Source organism: Neovison vison, chromosome 5, assembly GCF_020171115.1.
Source record: "Neovison vison isolate M4711 chromosome 5, ASM_NN_V1, whole genome shotgun sequence".
Lineage (NCBI taxonomy): Eukaryota > Metazoa > Chordata > Mammalia > Carnivora > Mustelidae > Neogale > Neogale vison.
Genome location: NC_058095.1, coordinates 37,614,271 through 37,633,066, shown reverse-complemented (window position 1 = coordinate 37,633,066; position 18,796 = coordinate 37,614,271). Strand labels below are relative to the sequence as shown.

Genomic DNA, 18,796 nt, shown 5'->3' with positions numbered 1-18,796 from the left:
TAGTGGTGGATTTGATGTTAAACATTATTGAATCCAAGGACACAAAGGGGACTTGTTGAGTCATTCTATGGTTCTGCTTCTCTTGGGTCTTACCTTCTTCCAGTGTAGATGGATTTTGTCCTTGTGGCAGGGAACATAATCACTGACAATTAATTCATATCCTGCCCACACATTGACCCAATGGTAAAAAGCAATCCTCGGGGTGCCTGGGTGGCTCAGTGGGTTAAAGCCTCTGCCTTCGGCTCAAGTCATGATCCCAGGGTCCTGGGATCGAGCCCCGCATCCAGCTCTCTGCTCAGCAGGGAGCCTGCTTCCTTCTCTCTCTCTGCCTGCTTCTCTGCCTACTTGTGATCTCTGTCTGTCAAGTAAATAAATAAATAAAATCTTTAAAACAACAACAACAAAAAAAGCAATCCTCCCTTTGAGCTTCAGGGGAAAGTTCTAGAGAAAGACACTGATTGGCCTGGCATGGTTCATGTGTCCATCCTTGAGATAGTCACTGTGGACAAAGAAATAGGCTATTATGATAAACCAGACCTAGGTCATACTCTTGCCCATGAGAATAAAGGGGGAGTGGGTCCTGTTTTTGAGAACCCAATCAAAACAACGTGGAATAAAGGAGATGCAGTTTTCCAAGGGAAGAAGGGGTGCTGGGTAGGTAAATACAAGCTAAATTTTTATATATTAACAGAATTTTTACCATTCAATTCGGTAGTCTATAATAAGTCTAAACTCGGTTATTATAAGTGCTAGAAATCCACATCAAGATAGTTCAAAAGAAATTTTTATAAGAATGTGGTTAAAAAAAAAAAAAGAATTTGATTCTCCTAACTAAAAAGCTTAGAGGTTCTATGCCTTCAGACATTGAACATACGCCTTCAGTTGCTTAAGCAGTAATTAGTCTGTATCTCGGTTTCTTGGTCTGGTTTCATTTATGTTAGCTTTGTTCTCAGGCTACACATAAAGATGGACTCTGCCAACATCAAAAGTACATGATGCATTCAGCTGAGGATTTCAGAAGACCTCTTCTCACGTTCACAGTGTTATACTTAAGGTCCATGTGTTCTCTTTGGGGCCGAGGAGACAGAGCCAAATGATGGAGTGTCTGGTCAAGTGATCCAGAGCCCATCTGAATTACAAAGAGTAGTAAAAAGGCAATAGGAATGGAGTATAGAACAGACAAAACAGTAATACATTTTTCCTCATTTACATGCTGCTTTTTCGTATGAGCCGTTATTAAAAATAATTTTTTGACATGGATTTAATTTACTTCGTTGATACACTTTGTACAATGAAAATGAAATAAAGGATCTGTTACCATTTTGTTATTCGTATAGAAGTGCGATTAAAATTTTGGATGGAAGGACAAATTTTATGATACTTATATAGCATGCATATATATTATGTAAATGATTCAAGGCAAAAGAGATTAGGGAAAGAACAAAGAAAATAACTGTCAGGAAAGGTAAAAAAGTGTTTAAAAATCCTCTTCTAATTTTTTTTGACTCAGTTTTCTTTGAATAGCTACACTGATACAATTCTTTAACACATTCCTGAATTAGCATGTATTTCCCTTGTCCAAACATACATATTCTCAATCTCTGAAATTTTTCAATGGTGATATTATAGTACAACTTCCCAAACAACCTCAGTATCCACTAGTAGAATGTAGGGGACCTTTTTTCTCTCCTACCCTCTAGAAGGATTTGTAACAAAAGAGATTAACAAGACAAAAACAAACAAATTTATTAATATACTTATCATGGCAGAAACTCAGGGATGAGTAACTCAAAGGCCGGCTAGAACTTGAGTTTATATTGCATCTTTTTTTTTTTTTAAAGATTTTATTTATTTAACTGACAGAGAGAGAGAGATTGAGAGAGGAGAGAGCTCAAGCAGGGGGAGTAGGGTGCTTAGCAGGGAGCCTGAGGGAGGGCTCTATCCCAGGACACTGGGATCATGACCTGAGCCGAAAGCAAACAATTAGTTAACGGCTTAACCGGCTGAGCCACCCAGGTGCTCCTAGCATCTTAACAAAAATATCCAATACATTTTCAGAGAATTGACAAGACAAATAAGGATTTTGAGTTTTTAGGGTAGCAAATCGTGGGAAGGCTAAGTATATGGGTGAATAATGGAAGATAAAGGCTAGTCAATAGTTTGTTATGCAGCATTCTGTGGTGCTGATAAGGGCCTAAAGTTGGTGATTTATGTTCTGTACAAATTTAAGTCCTGTTTCTCAGCAAATGGGAAAGGGCAGAGGGCTTCTTTTGTATCTGCTTCATCTCAGTTGTCTTTAATTAAAAATAATCCTGGTGCCAAAGTGGCATATTTTGGAATGGCAAACTCTGTTACCTTTCTGGGGGAATGGTTAAATTAAAATAATTAAATTGTCGCATAATGGAGCATTTTAAAACCATTTAAAATAATTATAGAATAAGATTGGTGGATTATAATAATATCAATGTCATGGTTATGATATTGTACTATAGTTTTTCAAGAGGTTATCAGGGAATCTGGGTAAAAGGTGCATAAATCTCTGTATTTTTCTTATAACTCCAAATGAATCTCAAAAAGTTTAATGAAAAAAAAACTTTAAATCATAATTCTAAATTCTAAGTGTATTCATATGCATTATTTATTTTTACTTTTGTAAAAAGATCAGGTTAAGATCTATAGCTGCACTGTATTAAATTAAGCATTGGAAAAAAATACTAGAGAAAGTATACTAAATGATCACAATGGTTATATCTAACTTGTTGGATTTTAGATGATTTTCCTCTTCTTCTTACTTTAAATCATTTTGTACATGTCCTATATAAATACATCCTATTGTGAAAACAATACTTTATCTTTTTTTCTCCCAATCCTCAAGAAAATGAATGTTATCTTTTAAAAATACTTTTACAAATCTTGCTTTCTCAGCATGCCAATGTGAAGGAAAAGATAACCGAATTCCATTACTGAAGGAAGTTTTTGAGGCCTTTCCTAACACTCCCATTAACATCGATATCAAGGTCAACAACAATGTGCTGATAAAAAAGGTATGTGAGCCAGTCCCTCTCCTCTCCGTGATCTATCGGATCTCACACACTAAGTAAGGCTACAGTAAGTGACTTCATAAACTGATAACGTTCAAGGAAATGTGATACTCTAGGGATCCATATTGTTTTAAATAATGCCCTGGGAGAAAATATCACTTTACTGTTGGAAGGCCTATTTTCAGAGCAAGATGTCCTGTCCCAGTCATGGATAAAACTGAGCTCCTATGAACCAGTTGTTCTGGCATGGGTATAAGTAACTTCTTCAAATTTACTTGCTTCCTTTGCAGTTAGTTTATATCAAATGACTAAATAGTTGCATTCTATTAGATAAATCACAGAATGGTAAGATGTATGTAATTGCTTATATTTTATAAAATAATCTGAATTCACATATCGGTTCTTCCCAAAGTTTATATTATTCACTGGCAGATAGTCAGTTGTAATCCATTTTTTAAGTGAAGTAACGTAAGCGGATTTGCCAGTAGGCACATGCATAAACTTTTGCATTTTTCACATGCAGGTTTCAGAGTTGGTGAAGCAATATAGACGAGAACACATAACAGTGTGGGGTAATGCCAGTTATGAAATTGTAGAAAAGTGCTACAGAGAGGTAAGCTTCCAAAATGATACAGAATGACCTTTCTTGCTGTTGTTGTATATCTATAAATGTCACCACAGTAATAACTTTTAAAAGTATCTTATTTCAAAGCCTTGATATAAAGACAGATGGTTTTGGGTGGAAGCACCTAACCAGAAGTTTAGTAATAGAGGTAATGGATTTTTTTTTTTTTTAAGATTTTACTTATTTGACAGAGAGAGAGATCACAAATAGGCAGAGAGACAGGCAGAGAGAGAGGGGGAAGCAGGCTCCCTGCTGAGCAGAGAGCCCGATGCGAGGCTCGGTCCCAGGACCCTGAGATCATCACCTGAGCTGAAGGCAGAGGCTTAACCCACTGAGCCACCCAGGCGCCCAGAGGTAATGGGTTTAATAGAAATCATGTACTTGGTGGTGCCTGGGGAGCTCAGTTGGTTTAGCAACTGCCTTCAGCTCAGATCATGATCCCAGGGCCCGAGTCCCGCATTGGGCTCCCCCTACTCTGCGGGGAGCCTGCTTTTCTTTCTCCCCCTGCCTGCCACTCCCCCTGCTTGTTATCTCTCTGTCAAATAAAATCTCTAAAGAAAATAAATAAAAAGAAAAGAAATCAAGTACTTGGGGCTGGCTTACAGAATTCTTATTTTCACATGCTAATATTAATTGTTTGCCAACATTTTATTATGTACATTATGAAACAAAATATGATTCCTGTTTTTTAATGTCTGCTTTTTGTTAGGTTATAGAAATTTTTGTGTAATTTTAAATTGAGGAAAAGATTTTAGTCCTTCCACTCTAGAGTTCAAGCTTCTCTCTTCCCTACCTCCCAATCAGAATTAATCAAATTAAGCCAGGATCATAGTTATCAGGTGGTATATAAAAGTAGGGCCATCTACCCCCTGAAATTTTTCTGTTTGAAGAAAATATATCTATAAAAAGTTAATTTGATATACTTAAAAAAAATTTTTTTAAGATATATATATATATTTTTTAAGATTTTATTTATTTATTTGACAGAGAGAGATCACAAGTAGGCAGAGAGGCAGGCAGAGAGAGAGAGAGAGAGGAAAGCAGGCTCTCAGCTCAGCAGAGAGCCCGATGCGGGACTCAATCCCAGGAGCCTGGGATCATGACCTGAGCCGAAGGCAGCGGCTTAACCCACTGAGCCACCCAGGCGCCCCTTTAAGATATTTTATTTATTCATTTGAGACAGAGAGAGCACACAAGCAGGGGGAGAGGCAGAGGGAGAGGGAGAAGCAGACTCTGCTGAGCAGGGAGCCCAATGCGGGACTCGATCCTAGGACCTTGGGACCATGACTGGAGCTGAAGGCAGACACTTAACCATTTGAGCCACCCAGGCATCCAGATATATTTTTTAAATGAATTTTTATTCTAGTTTCTGATAATTTTCTATTCATTTTTCTTTTCTATTTTTTTTTTTAAGATTTTATCCATTTACTTGACAGAGAGAGAGATCATAAGTAAGCAGAGAGGCAGGCAGAGAGAAGAGAGGGGGAGGCAGTCTCCCTGATGAGCAGAGGGCCTGATGCGGGGCTCGATCACAGGACCCCGAGATCATGACCTGAGCCGAAGGCAGAGGCTTAAACCACTGAGCCACCAGGTGCTCCAATTTGATATATTTTGACATGGTATGCTAAGCCTCTCTAAGCAAGTCTAGCTATATACTATACGTATTATAAGTACGGCTTATATACTATAGCAAGTATAGCTAGGAGAATATGAAATTCAAAATGTTAAAAAACCTTAAGCATGAAAGACTCTCAGAATACAAGTACTAGTGGTGATAGGGCAGAAGAAATACTGTGACTCAAAGAGCAATTCAAAATACAAAGATTTCTTTTGGGAAGGCCTTCCTTCCTAGCAAAGAAGGCAAAAATATAGATCCAGAATTGGCACCATTATAATTAAAGTACAGTTAAAGCCCTCATTAAAGCAGGTAATTTTTATGTATGTGCCACAGGCTCTCTGAGATCCCAAGGTTGCTTGTGTACAAAAGAAGAAAACAGTGGTCATTGGGATGAATGGTTTTAGATTGCTAAGAATTAGCGCTAATACTTTTCCCTAAGTAATTGTTGTCTAATGGTATTTTCACATGTCATTAAAAGTGACTGTACTGGAGGTCTTGTCGCCTGCTGCTTGCTTTACGTAACTCAAATGTTTTTAAAAAATAAAAAATAGTGATAACAGCAAATGCTGGAGAAGATGAGGAGAAGCCGGATCTCTCCAGCTTGTGCGTGAGAATGTAAAATAGTACAGCCACTCTCTTCATTCATTGGGTGGTTTCTTACCAGACTAAACATACACTTCCCATATTAACCAGCAGTCTCCCTCTTGGGCATATATCTCAGAAAAATGAAAACGTTTGCACATAAAAACCTGTATATGAATGTTAATAGCAGCTTTGTTTATTATAGCAACATACTGGAAACCAACCAAAATACCCTTCAACAGGTGGATGACTGAACAAACTGACATATTCACATGATACAATACTATTCAGTCATGAAAGGAAATGAACTATTGATACCTGTAACAACTTGGGCTGTCCTAAGACTCAAAGACATTTTGCTTGGTGAAAAAAATAAACCTCAAAAGATTACATACTGCAATCTCTATATGATGATGATGATGATGATGATTATTTAAAGATTTTATTTATTTATTTGACAGAGACATAGCGAGATAAGTAACACAAGCAAGGGGAGTGGGAGAGGGAGAAGCAGGCTTCCCACTGAACAGGGAGCCTGATGCAGGATTCCATCCCAGGACCCTGGGTTCATGACCTGAGCAGAAGGCAGATGCTTAAAGACTGAGCTACCCAGGCACCCTGGAATCTCTATATTATACACCTGAAACTAATATAACACTGTATGTTAACTAACTGGAATTTTTTTAAAAAGAAAAAAAAACTTAAAACAAAGAAAAATCAAAAAACAAAAAGGTTACATACTATATGATTCCATTTATGTAACATTCTCAAAACTGTACACATTGAAGAGCAGATAAGTGGCTGCCAGGGGATAGAGACTGGGGGTCAGGTAGAGAGTGAAGGCAAATACCAAAAGGTAGTAGGAGGGAGTTCTTGTGTGTGATGGAACTGTTCTGTATCTTGTTTGTGGTGGTGGTTAAAGAAATTGATACACTGTTAAAACTGCACTAAACCAGGGTGCCTGGGTGGCTCAGTTGGTTAAGCATTTGCCGTTGGCTCAGGTCATGATCTTGGGTTCCCAGGATTGAGACCTGCATCAGGCTACCCACTCAGTGGGGAGTCTGCTTCTCCCTCTCCCTGTCCCTTGTGATCCCTCTCTCGCTCTCTTTCAAACAAATAAATAAAATCTTAAAAAAAAAAAAAAACACAAAAAACTGCATTAACCCAAACACATGCACAAATGAATGCAGATTTTTAAAAGTGAAACTGAGTAAGGTCTATAGTCTAATTAACAGTGATATGCTCGGCCAGGAGGGAGTTAAAGAAAAAAAGAAAGGGAAAAACAGCAACAAAAAACCCCAGCGATAAACCAGTGTCAAGTCCTGGTTTTGATGTATGACAGTTATAACAAATGTTACCATTTGGAGAACCTTAGGTTAAGGGTTCATAGGACTCTGCTTTTACAAGTTTTTGTGACTCTAGTGTTTCAAAATAAAAAGTCCACTTTTGACCCAGAATCAGAGAACTTTCCCCTTGATTCTCATATTTTTCTTTTTCTTTTTTTCTTTCTTTCTTTTTTTTTTTTTTTTGTTTTTAACAAGCTTTAGTTCACTTTATTTTTCTTGTATTGTCCTCGGCCTTGCCCCCGCCAGCTCCGCGGCCTCGGCCCCGGCCCCGACCACGGCCCCGGCCCCGGCCCCGGCCCTGGATGCCGCTGCCGAAGCCACCGCGGAAACCGCCGTGGCCTCCCATTCCAGGGCCCCTGGGCCTTCCGGGCCTTCCGGGCCTTCCGGGCCCTCCCGCAGCACCAGCGTCATCCGCCATTTGGTGTTCTCTCGGAGAGGAAGCGATTCTTATATTTTTCTTGAAGACTCTGGCTTTTTGTCATTTTAGAATTTAAAAACTCCCAAAAGTTCCAGCAGTAATTTTTGAACTTCGCAGTAAAAATGTCTCAATCATATTTGTTATTCATATAAAGAACATGTCATATAATTAAGTCATGCATCTTTTATAATTCTAAAAGTATGATTTATAAGAATTCTACATTAGCCCTTTAATTCCCAAATGCTAGAAACTAAAAATGCAAAGATAACTTGGCTAATTGAATTTAAAATTTTAAAAAATGTATAAAAAGAAAAATGGGGCACACAGTGGGGAGGGGAAAACATGGGGCCCTTAGTCCCACGTAATGACTTTCAATTCACTCTTACTCAATGGAGTAGTTCTTAACCTTGGCTGTGTGTTGGAATCACCTGAAAAGTCTCAAAAAAATACAAATGCCTGGGTGCCATTTCATAAATTCTATTTATTCAAGTATAACTGAAACACAGTGTGATACTAGTGATTCCACAAATCTATATTTATGCTATGCTCACAAGTTTAGCTAGCACTAGTCATCATATAACAGTATTACAATACCATTGACTGCATTCCCTATGCTGTCCCTTTTTACCCCCATGACCTATTCCTTCCATAACTGGAAGCCTGTGTCTCTCACTCCCCTTCACCCACTCCCCCTCTCCCCTCCCATCTGGCAACCATCAGTTTGTTTTCTGTATTTAGGGGTCAGTCTCTGCTTTTTGTTTATTTGTTTTGCTTTTTAGATTCCACACATAAGGGAAATCACTATGGCATTTGTCTTTCTCTGTCTGCCTTATTTCATTAGTATAATACCAAGTCCATCCAAGTTGTCAATGGCAAGATTCCCAGATGTTCTACTTTAGAAGATATGGAGTGGCCCCGGCTATTATGTCAGTGGTGGGTCAGCATACCAAACCCCGCCCTCTCCCACCCCGGGCAGCCTGGCATGGCTTTCCAGAAGTACCGGTTACTGTTTTTAGTTCTCTGGGTCCAAAGCTGTTTAAGTTTTGAGGGTTAGCCCCAACCCAGTTTTCCCATAAGCTGTTATTCTTAGTGCATGAATTTGCAGAAGTCAAGTTTTTCAGGGACTTGTACATTGTGTTACAGCTGAAACACCTGTATATAAATTAGCCTAAAATGTTACAAAGCAGCATGTGAACATAGGTGCAGAAGAAATCCTCAAACTTACTTACTCGTTTTTTGTTTTTTTTTAAATAAAGAAGCAGGTAATTTAGAGGTAATATTTAAAATAAATTACTTTTCTGCCTGACTTTTTCAATATATTACTTTTGTATATAAAAAAATCAACTGTAGGGCTCATGGGTGGCTCAGGCTGTTGAGTGTCTGCCTTTAGCTCAGGTCATGCTCTCAGGGTCCTGGAATGGAGTGCCATGGCGAGCTCCCTGCTCAGCAGGGAGCCTGCTTCTCCTTCTGCCCCTCCCTCCTGCTCAGGATCTCTCTCTCATGCTCTTTCTCAAATAAATAAATAAAATATTTAAAAAAAAAAAAAAAGAGGGGCGCCTGGGTGGCTCAGTGGTTAAGCCGCTGCCTTCGGCTCAGGTCATGATCTCAGGGTCCTGGGATCGAGCCCCGCATCGGGCTCTCTGCTCGGCGGGGAGCCTGCTTCCTCCTCTCTCTCTGCCTGCCTCTCTGCCTGCTTGTGATCTCTCTCTGTTAAATAAATAAATAAAATCTTAAAAAAAAAAAAAGAAAAACTAAAGAAAAATCAGCTTTACCATAATTTCGTTTTGTTTTAAAGACAAATATAGGAGGGGCTAGGGAGACGGGGATATGGGGGGAAATTTACTGAGCACAGAATTTCAGTTTTACAAGATGAAGAGAGTTCATGTATATGTGTGTGTGTGTGTGTGTGTGTGTATATATGGCTTGCATTCCAAGGGTTTTTGGGACCTTGAGCACATTTTGCAACACAAATCTAAAATGATGGCTAGATTCTTGGACTAGCTTACAAAATCCTATTTATATTTGATGCTAATATAGTTGAAAGATGACAGATTTGCAACAATGTTTATATTTTATCTATAGATGTATCAATATCATATCCTGCTTAACTAATATATAACTATATCTATAGATAGGAACACCTATATATCTCTATATGGATATATATGAATATATATCGATCTTTAATATTTTTTAAATGGGAGTAAGGTTACTGAATATTTCATTTATTCATTTCTTTTTTTTTTCTAAGATTTTATTTATTTATTTGACAGACAGAGATCACAAGTAGGCAGAGAAGCAGGCAGAGGGAGAGAAGGGGGAGGAAGCAGGCTCCCTGCCGAGCAGAGAGCACGATGCAGGGCTGGATCCCAGGACCCTGAGATCATGAGCTGAGGCGAAGGCAGAGGCTCAACCCACTGAGCCACCCAGGCGCCCCTCATTTATTCATTTCTTTATCTTATTCCATTTGGTTCTCTAATGATAAGCACTATCACCAACAGACAGAAGTGGTGTAGCAAGCAGAGAATAGGGAATACAGAAACTCAAGTATCATCAGTTAACAGTTTAGGGCTCCATGACAGATCCTGATCCGTTTGGCAGGGACTAGCCATTTTTAAGTGTGGTGGGTTTGGAGATGGATATTGATAATTCATGGAGTACTTTTAACAAATGCAATATAGTCTTGGAAGTTTTGAGGATATGAAATAATCCTCTCTATTTGAGCAGTTGTAAAATAACATAATATTGCTTGTGTCTTTTAGAATTCAGATATTCCTATCCTCTTCAGTCTACAACGTGTTCTGCTCATTCTTGGCCTTTTCTTCACTGGCCTCTTGCCCTTTGTGCCCATTCGAGAACAGTTTTTTGAAATCCCAATGCCTTCTATCATACTGAAGTAAGTGGTTACTCTGTTTTCCTCAGTTATCATTATAGGGGGACTAAGATCAAGGCTCACTAATAGTGTAAATGATAAAGAATACGTGGCTATAGGGGCGCCTGGCTGGCTCAGTCAGTAGAGCATGTGACTCTTAATCTCAGAGTTATAAGTTTGAGCCCCACATGGGGGTTTAAAAATACAATCTTAAAAAAAAATAGATTGCTGTAGTTATTTACATGTTGGTTTAACTGACCTGTATTAATAATGCTTTTTGATATAATTAAGACACATTTTTCTAAATAAAGAATAATGAATAATGAATAATATAGTATTCTAAAATGAATAATAAAATGAATAATATAGTATTGTAAGTATTTCATCTGGACCCATTTCTAAAATGAATAATATAGTATTGTAAGTATTTCATCTGGACCCATTTCAGGTAACAACGACTTTCTGTGCCTGTGTACTCAGAAGTCAGGTACAAAGAATTGACCTTAGCTGTTGAAGCTTAATACTTCTTTTATTCTAACACGTAATAGCAGTTGCCCTCCAACTGCCCTAACTTATTTATACCTCAGTCACAGCGGAAATTCCATTAAACTCCAAATTTGTGGGGCATCTGGCTGGCTAAGAGCATGGAACTCTTGATCTCAGGGTTGTGAGTTCAAGCTCCACGTTGGGCCTAGAGATTACTTTAAAAAAAAAAAAAAATTACATTAAATGTGATCTCACCCGCATGGAAACTTTTTTCATCCCCAAACAGAACTTTAAAAGATCAAGCTGAACATTAGTGCAGCAGTCATTAGGAAATATTGGTAAGAAAAACAATTTGGTCGGTACCCTTGTATTTAGCATTTATGTTTCATGCTTGTTTTCCAATTTGAGTTTCTTCGTGATGAGCATGTTTATTTTATCTATTCCCAATTATATTTATGGGCAGCCTTTGTAGCTATTTCTCAGACAAAACAGAAATCACTTCTTGCCTACAAAGAAACCATTTTCATTTGCTGGATTAAAATGATTCCTGACCATTTACTCCTGAAATACTTAAGCTTCCTATGGCTTGGCATGAACTGTTGTCCTCTCTAGATTACCTCCCATGTGTTTCTTTTAGGAGCAGGTATTACTTAATTACAGACAAATGAACAAACTTCATAGATTAATCTTTTCTCTAAAAAGTAATCATGGATTAAGACAAGGTAGAATACTGTGTGTGTTTTAACTTTTTTTTTTAATAGATGAAGGTGGGTACTTCCTAAGACAACATATAATTTCTTTAATGAGGTAGTGTTTGATACACCAAATCCCTGAGATTCCAGAAGTTGCGACCAGTATTTTCAATCTGGGCTACAGTTGGGAAAAAGAGGATTTTATTTAGAGAGCTTCTAATAAAAACTGAATTCAGAGAGAAAGGGGAAATAAAGGAATTTAAGTGTGGAGACTCAGAATTATTCCAAGAGTACGGACAAGAGGCATTAGAAAGGAAACAAGAAGTGAAGATCCAGGGGGAATGGAAATCGCCGTATACTGTTAAACTTAAAAGTTTTCAGCGTAGAGAGAGGCTAACCAGAGATTTGCTCTGGTACAATCCAACGTCAATGACACAGGTAGTTGTGCTGCTCCAGGAATCTGAGGAAACTGACGAACCTCAGCAGAAGTCCAAAGGTCAAGTATAGAAAAGATAATTTAAAAGAACAGGTCCTAGGTTCAATATTTGCAAATCAAACAATCATGCTACATCACATTAATAAAAGAAAGGATAAGAACCATATGATCATTTCAATAGATGCAAAAAAAGCATAGGGAAAAGACAAAGTACAACATCCACACATTATAAAAACCCTCAACGTTAAAATAAAGGCCATATATGAAAAACTCATAGCTAATATCATCCTAAATGCGGAAAAACTAAGAGCTTTTCCTCTGTAGTCAGGAACAAGACAGGGATATCTACTCTTATTAATTTTATTCAACATGGTACTGGAAGTCCTAGCCACAGCAATCAGACAACAAAAGGAAATAAAAGTCATCCAAAGAGGCAAGGAAGAAATAAAACGTTAACTATTTGCATATGATACTACATATAGAAAACCAAAAAGACTCCACCAAAAAACTGATAAATTCAGCAAAGTCGGAAGATATGAAATCGACCTATAGAAATCTGTTGCATTTCTATAAACCAATAACGAAGCAGAAAGAGAAATTAAGGAATCACTCCCATTTACAGTTGTACGAAAGACACTCAGATACTTGGAATAAATCTAACCAAAAAGGTGAAAGAATTGTACTCTGAAAACCATAAAACACTGGTGAAAGAAATTAAAAATGACACAAAGAAATGGAAAGAGATTCCATGGTCATGGATTGGAAGAACAAATACTGTGAAAATGTCTATACTGCCCAAAGCAATCTATACATTTAATGCCATATCTATCAAAATACCGACAGCATATTTCACAGAGTTGAACAAACAGTCCTAAAATTTGTATGGAACCACAAAAGACCCAAAATAGCCAAAGCAACCTTGAAAAAGAAAAACACAACTGGAAGCATCACAATTCTGCACTTCAAGTTATATTGCAAAGCTGTAGTAATCAAAACAGTCTAATACCGGCACAAAGACAGACACACAGATTAATAGAATGGAATAGAAAATCCGGAAATGGGGCGCATGGGTGGCTCAGTGGGTTAAAGCCTCTGCCTTTAGCTCAGGTCATGATCCTGGGGTCCTGGGATTGAGTCCCGCATCGGGTTCTCTGCTCAGCAGTGAGCCTGCTTCTCTCTGCCTGCCTCTCTGCCTACTTGTGATCTCTGTCTGTCAAATAAATAAATAAAATCTTTAAAAAAAAAAAAAAAGAAAATCCAGAAATGAACCCACCATTATATGGTCAATAATCTTTGACAAAGCAGGAAAAAATATCCAATGGGAGAAAGAATGTCTCTTCAACAAATGGTGTTGGGAAAACTGGATAGCAACATGGAAAAGAATGAAACTAGACCACTTTCTTATACCATACAGAAAGAATAAATTAAAAATGGATTAAAGACCTAAATGTGAGACCTGAAACCATAAAAATCCTAGAAGAGAACACAAGCAGTATCTTTTTTCTACATACATCTCCTGAAACAAGGGAAACAAAATCAACAATAAAATATTGAGATTACATCAAAATAAAAAAACTTCTGCACAGAAAAGGAAACAATTTAATGAAACTAAAAAGAACCCACAGAATGAGAGAAGGTATTTGGGAAAGGACAGATCTGTTAAAGGGTTAGTATCCAAAATATATAAGTTCTTATAAAACATAGTACCCCCAAAATGAATAATCTAATTTAAAATGGGCAGAAGACACAATGGCTAAAATAAAAAACTCAAGAGGGTGCCTGGGTGGCTCAGATGATTAAGCAGCTGCCTTCAGCTCAGGTCATGATTCCATTTAAAACAAAACAAATGAAACCTTGATATTTGCAATGACATGGATGGAGCTAGAGAGTATTACGCTAAGCAAAGTTAAGTCAAGAAAGATAAATACTATATGATTTCACTTCTATGTGGAATTCCAAAAACAAAAATAATGAGCAAAAGAAAAAGAGAGGCAAACCAAGAAACAGACTCTTAACTAGATAGTTACCAGAAGGGAGGTGGGTGGTGGGGATGGGTTAAACAGGTGATGGGGATTAAGGAGTGCACCTATTGTGATGATCACTGAGTGATGTATGGAGTTGTTGAATCACTATATTGTACACCTGAAACTAATATTATACTGTATGTTAACTAACCGGAATTTAAAAAAAAAAAAAAAACAAACCTGGAACAGAATAAAAGAAAGAACATGGCCCATGTCTTCAATTATTGAAAGGAGAAGAAAAAACATGCTTCTCAGGTTTTTTAGTCACATTTTTGCCCCATATATCTTTTAATTTGTAGTAAAGTTTGGCTGTTTAAGTTTACTAAATACCAGTGCTCACTTCAGCAGCAAATGTACTAAATCTTCTATTACTGAGTTATACCACACAAAGTGAGAGAAAGAAGCTTCACCAAAAAAGAGAAGAGACATGAGCCCCAGGCACCCAGGGTCTAGAAAGAGAACTTCCTTTTTTTTTTTTTTTTAAAGATTTTATTTATTTATTTGACAGACAGAGATCACAAGCAGGCAGAGAGGCAGGTAGAGAGAGGGGGGAAGCAGGCTCCCCGCTGAGCAGAGAGCCCGATGCGGGACTCGATCCCAGGACCCCGAGATCATGACCTGAGCCGAAGGCAGCGGCTTAATCCACTGAGCCACCCAGGCGCCCTAGAAAGAGAACTTTCATTATGTATGTTTTTTAACCTTTTAGTAGTGGTAGCAAAAAGTTATCTCAAAATCAATAGAAACAGAGAACCCAAGTGGGTTTTAATTTACTTTTTTTCACAAGTATTTTTTGAGCACATACTAAATGCAAGGCAACTGTTTGTTTTTGAACTCATTTTATTTTATCACACTGATAACTTTCTGTCTTTCTAATTTATGATTCAAATTTTATTTTGCCTCAGGCTAAAAGAACCCCACACAATGTCCAGAAGTCAAAAGTTTCTCATCTGGCTTTCTGATATGTAAGAATTTTAGTTTCTTGATCTACGAGTTATTGTTTTAGCTGTATCTGTTAAATACCGTGTTTGTAATTTAGAGCAAGCTTTTTACATGGGGTTTGTAACAAGGACACGATGAGCATGTACTCCATGGGTGGATGTATATGAATCATTTAGAACTACTCTAATTACTAGTCACAAAACCTTAAGAGGAATCTTGAGAGATCATCTCCTCCAGCTTCAGGGGCAACCAAAGGCAGATGATTAAGTTAGGGTTCTCTAGCTAGTTAGTAGAAGAGGAGGCATGGCATTTGCTCTCTTCACTAACCCACAAAGACGTGGTGGAAAGAAGTGTGTATAACCGTACAAGTGTATGTAAAAGTGTATACTGACTAGTGGCATATTCCTACGAAAAATCCGCAGCACAAAGACTTAATCCGCAGACAGGAAGCCCCACCTTTAGGGTGGAGATCAACTTTAAAGAAAATACTTTCCCTTCTCAGACACGTTGTGTTTAGAGTTAGGTAAATACCATGATGTTGCTGTGCTATATTTTGCTTTATTTTATTTTATTTTTTATATTTTGCTTTAAAATGGAACCCGGAATGCTTAAATAATAGTCCTAAATCACAACCTTTTAAATTACTTAGCTCCTGTTGCAGAGTTGGAAAACTATCTTTTATCTTTTCTCTGTGCCACGAGGTTTATTCTTTTTTGCTTTATTCCTGATTCAATTTCCGGTATTCAGGGTTGCATTTTTCATTGGTATTAAGTGCATTTGATTTTAAGTCTCTGTTATTTCATCATTTTAACAGACATAAAGAGAATAGAAACAATATGTTTAACTTGCCAATATAGTTCGCTCCCATCCTGCTCAAGTGATTTATAGTCTAAGAGTTCACTTTTAAGTCAATTATTTAGCACTTTTAAAAAGTGCAGGTTTCCTATTTATAGTGTAATTAATGGACATTAGGTTTCTAAGATAACCCAGGAAACACTAATCCATTATGTAACTGAACTATATTATAGGACCTGGCCCAAGTTCATGGCCTTATTTTAACTTGGAAAGTTAGAAACAGACTTCTCAGCTCTTCCTCACTTGTTAACAGTGTCAACAGGGAAAGTGAGGAAGCCTCTTGTCTACGGAGCAGGTTCGATCAGATTGGGTCTCCTGAGGATCTAGTTCCAGAAGGAATAGAAGGGAGGTTTTGGTGGTCCACCAGCAAGCAGCCAGCAGTGAAAGGAGATTCAGCAGTTAGAACATAAATATCCACCGCAGTTATGACTTGAGGCGATTGCTTTACTGCCACTAAAGCACTGGGATAAACTCTAAATGGACTAAATTAGGACTAAGGCCTAAGAGGTAAGAGTATCTAAATCTGTTCTGCTTTTCTTTTCTAGCTTACTAATGAGAAAAGCCTTGTTTGACCACCTCACTGCCAGAGGCATTCAGGTAAGTTTCTGGAATGACGCATTTCGGAAACAGTATAGCTCACCAGTTTAACAGTAGTGTAAAGGGCAGGAACTTGATTTGGTTCCAGCTCTGATGCTGCTACTTTACTGGTTCACCTATGAATACCTTAAGCTCTGCCTTCAACTTAACAAGAAAGCACTGGCATTTTAGTAACTGGAGTCCACGTGTGTATAGGTGAGAGTAACTGAAGCCAGAGGGTGGGACAGTGTTTATTTAATGAGTAAAGTAAAAAAATATTTAAACAGTTCAATGATTTCTTAAAATTACAGGCTTAAAATGTTGTTTCTAAGCATGCTGAGATTGTAGTATAAAGGCTATTAAAACATAATTTTCTACTTTTAACCTTTCATCTCATACTTCTCATGCTTCTGATTTTCAGGTGTATATTTGGGTTTTGAATGAAGAACAAGAATACAAACGAGCTTTTGATTTGGGAGCAACTGGGGTAATGACAGACTATCCAACAAAGCTTAAGGACTTTTTACATAATTTTTCAGCTTAGAAAAAGAGGTACTCAAAAGCACTCAAAGAAAAGATGAAAAGACCTAAAGAAGAAAAACAAAAAACAAAAAACAAAAAAACAAAACAAGTTTGCCATCATTTCCCTAAGCCATTTCCAGAATGGCAAAGGTTTAATCATTTAAGTTTTAATTACCTCATTTTTAAGCTTGTCTGAGAATGTAGAAACTATATATTGTATATTTATTTTAAAGAATATTGCATATTTTACATGTGTAAATAGTTTGTCTAGAATGATAACTGGTTATGAGATGTAAGTAGAAGATTATTGATCAAGAGTTCTGTATATGATGCAGTATTCTACTATTATAAGTAATTGTAAAATCAAAGACTTTTGAATAGATTTGATACTAGCCTTCACTGGAATAAGATCAACTAATTAGTAAAGCAAAATTATTGAAGGCCACTACAGCTCTGCTGAGTTGTCTTGTTATTTCTAGGTACATCTTAGTTTAAAAGGAAAGAAAATACAGTGGGAGGAGAGCTTAGAAATCAGTGATACAGTTGATCTGACAGGCTCTGTTACCTTTGTTAACAGAAGGCAGTCTCCATAAAAACTGAAACTAATACTTGATCAGAAATAAAAACTGTAGACAATTAGATTTCTTGGTTGCTGCTGTTAATGGGGACATTCTGTTTGGAATCTTCTTCAGGTGTAAAATTGTTACCATGTCCTTTCTTTTTGGCAGACATTAAAATTGGGCTTCATAAATGTAAATTAAGACAAGACCTAAATAGTCATATATTTATGTTTCCTCTAAACATTATGTTTCCTCTAAACAAAATTTTCCAATTTTTGCACTGACTAATAACTGTTTGGGCCTACATCTAGATTATAAATAACGTCTTGAATCCTAATAATCATATGAAACTGACGGAAGTACGTATCATTGTTTCCAATACGTATGGTATAAACCACCTGTTCCTGATCTTTAAGGTTTAATTCTTCTGACTAGTAAATGGAAGCAGAATTTCTCAAAGCATTAGGCATCACTTCCTCTCCTTTTCTGATATGACTCCATGTAAATCTTTTTCTAATCTTTTTGACTAATTTTCATGATCTCTTTGGGAGGCAAATATACTCTGGAATAATAAGGGTCTTTTTACTTAGATTACATCTCTCATTTGGAGTTTGCCAGTTCACAGCTAAGAAGGATGATGATATTCCCACCTATCCCTTGATGACATAAATAACATTTGCTTTTTGTTTATCTAAACTGAAATAAAGTTTTACAAGAACAAAATCAGGTTTCTTCATTGCTTTTTTGCAGTTGTAATTCCAAAGATGCTTTATAGATTTGGGGCTGCAGAATTTAATGAGATGATAAATTGATAATGTGAGTAAGTACGCCTGAGATTTCTCTCTAGAGTAAGGAAAGCAAAAGAAAATATGGAAACACTCTTATGGCACGGAAGTGGCTTCTTGGCATTTGAACAAATAACTTGGGCAGGTGATCCATTAAATCAGTCATTTTTACTTTCATGTACTATAATTTATGGTTATAGTTGCTAGGGATTATTTTGATCACTTTAATATGATTCTTTTTTGTTATTTATTCTTTTTGAATTTTGCTTTGTTATGATTCAGAGCAGCTCATATCATAGGGCCAGCATATATTTTGCATCAACAGTAGGAGATAAAGTACCCAATACGGTAAAGATGGTTAGAAAGTCATATTTTATTTTATTTTATTATTTTTTTAAAGATTTTATTTATTGGGCGCC

At 37.1% G+C, this 18,796-nt stretch overlaps 1 protein-coding gene across 1 annotated transcript in view; it reads left to right on the top strand.

Annotated features, from left to right (window-relative positions):
• GDPD1 (glycerophosphodiester phosphodiesterase domain containing 1) overlaps nucleotides 1-16,582 on the top strand; it is a 53,810-nt gene extending 37,228 nt beyond the window's left edge. The window contains exons 5-9 of the mRNA XM_044248556.1: nucleotides 2,926-3,044; nucleotides 3,565-3,654; nucleotides 10,393-10,526; nucleotides 15,043-15,102; nucleotides 16,480-16,582. Coding sequence (XP_044104491.1) covers nucleotides 2,926-3,044; nucleotides 3,565-3,654; nucleotides 10,393-10,526; nucleotides 15,043-15,102; nucleotides 16,480-16,582 — 506 coding nt within the window. The remainder of the gene's footprint in view (nucleotides 1-2,925; nucleotides 3,045-3,564; nucleotides 3,655-10,392; nucleotides 10,527-15,042; nucleotides 15,103-16,479) is intronic.
• Nucleotides 16,583-18,796: the final 2,214 nt, after the last annotated feature.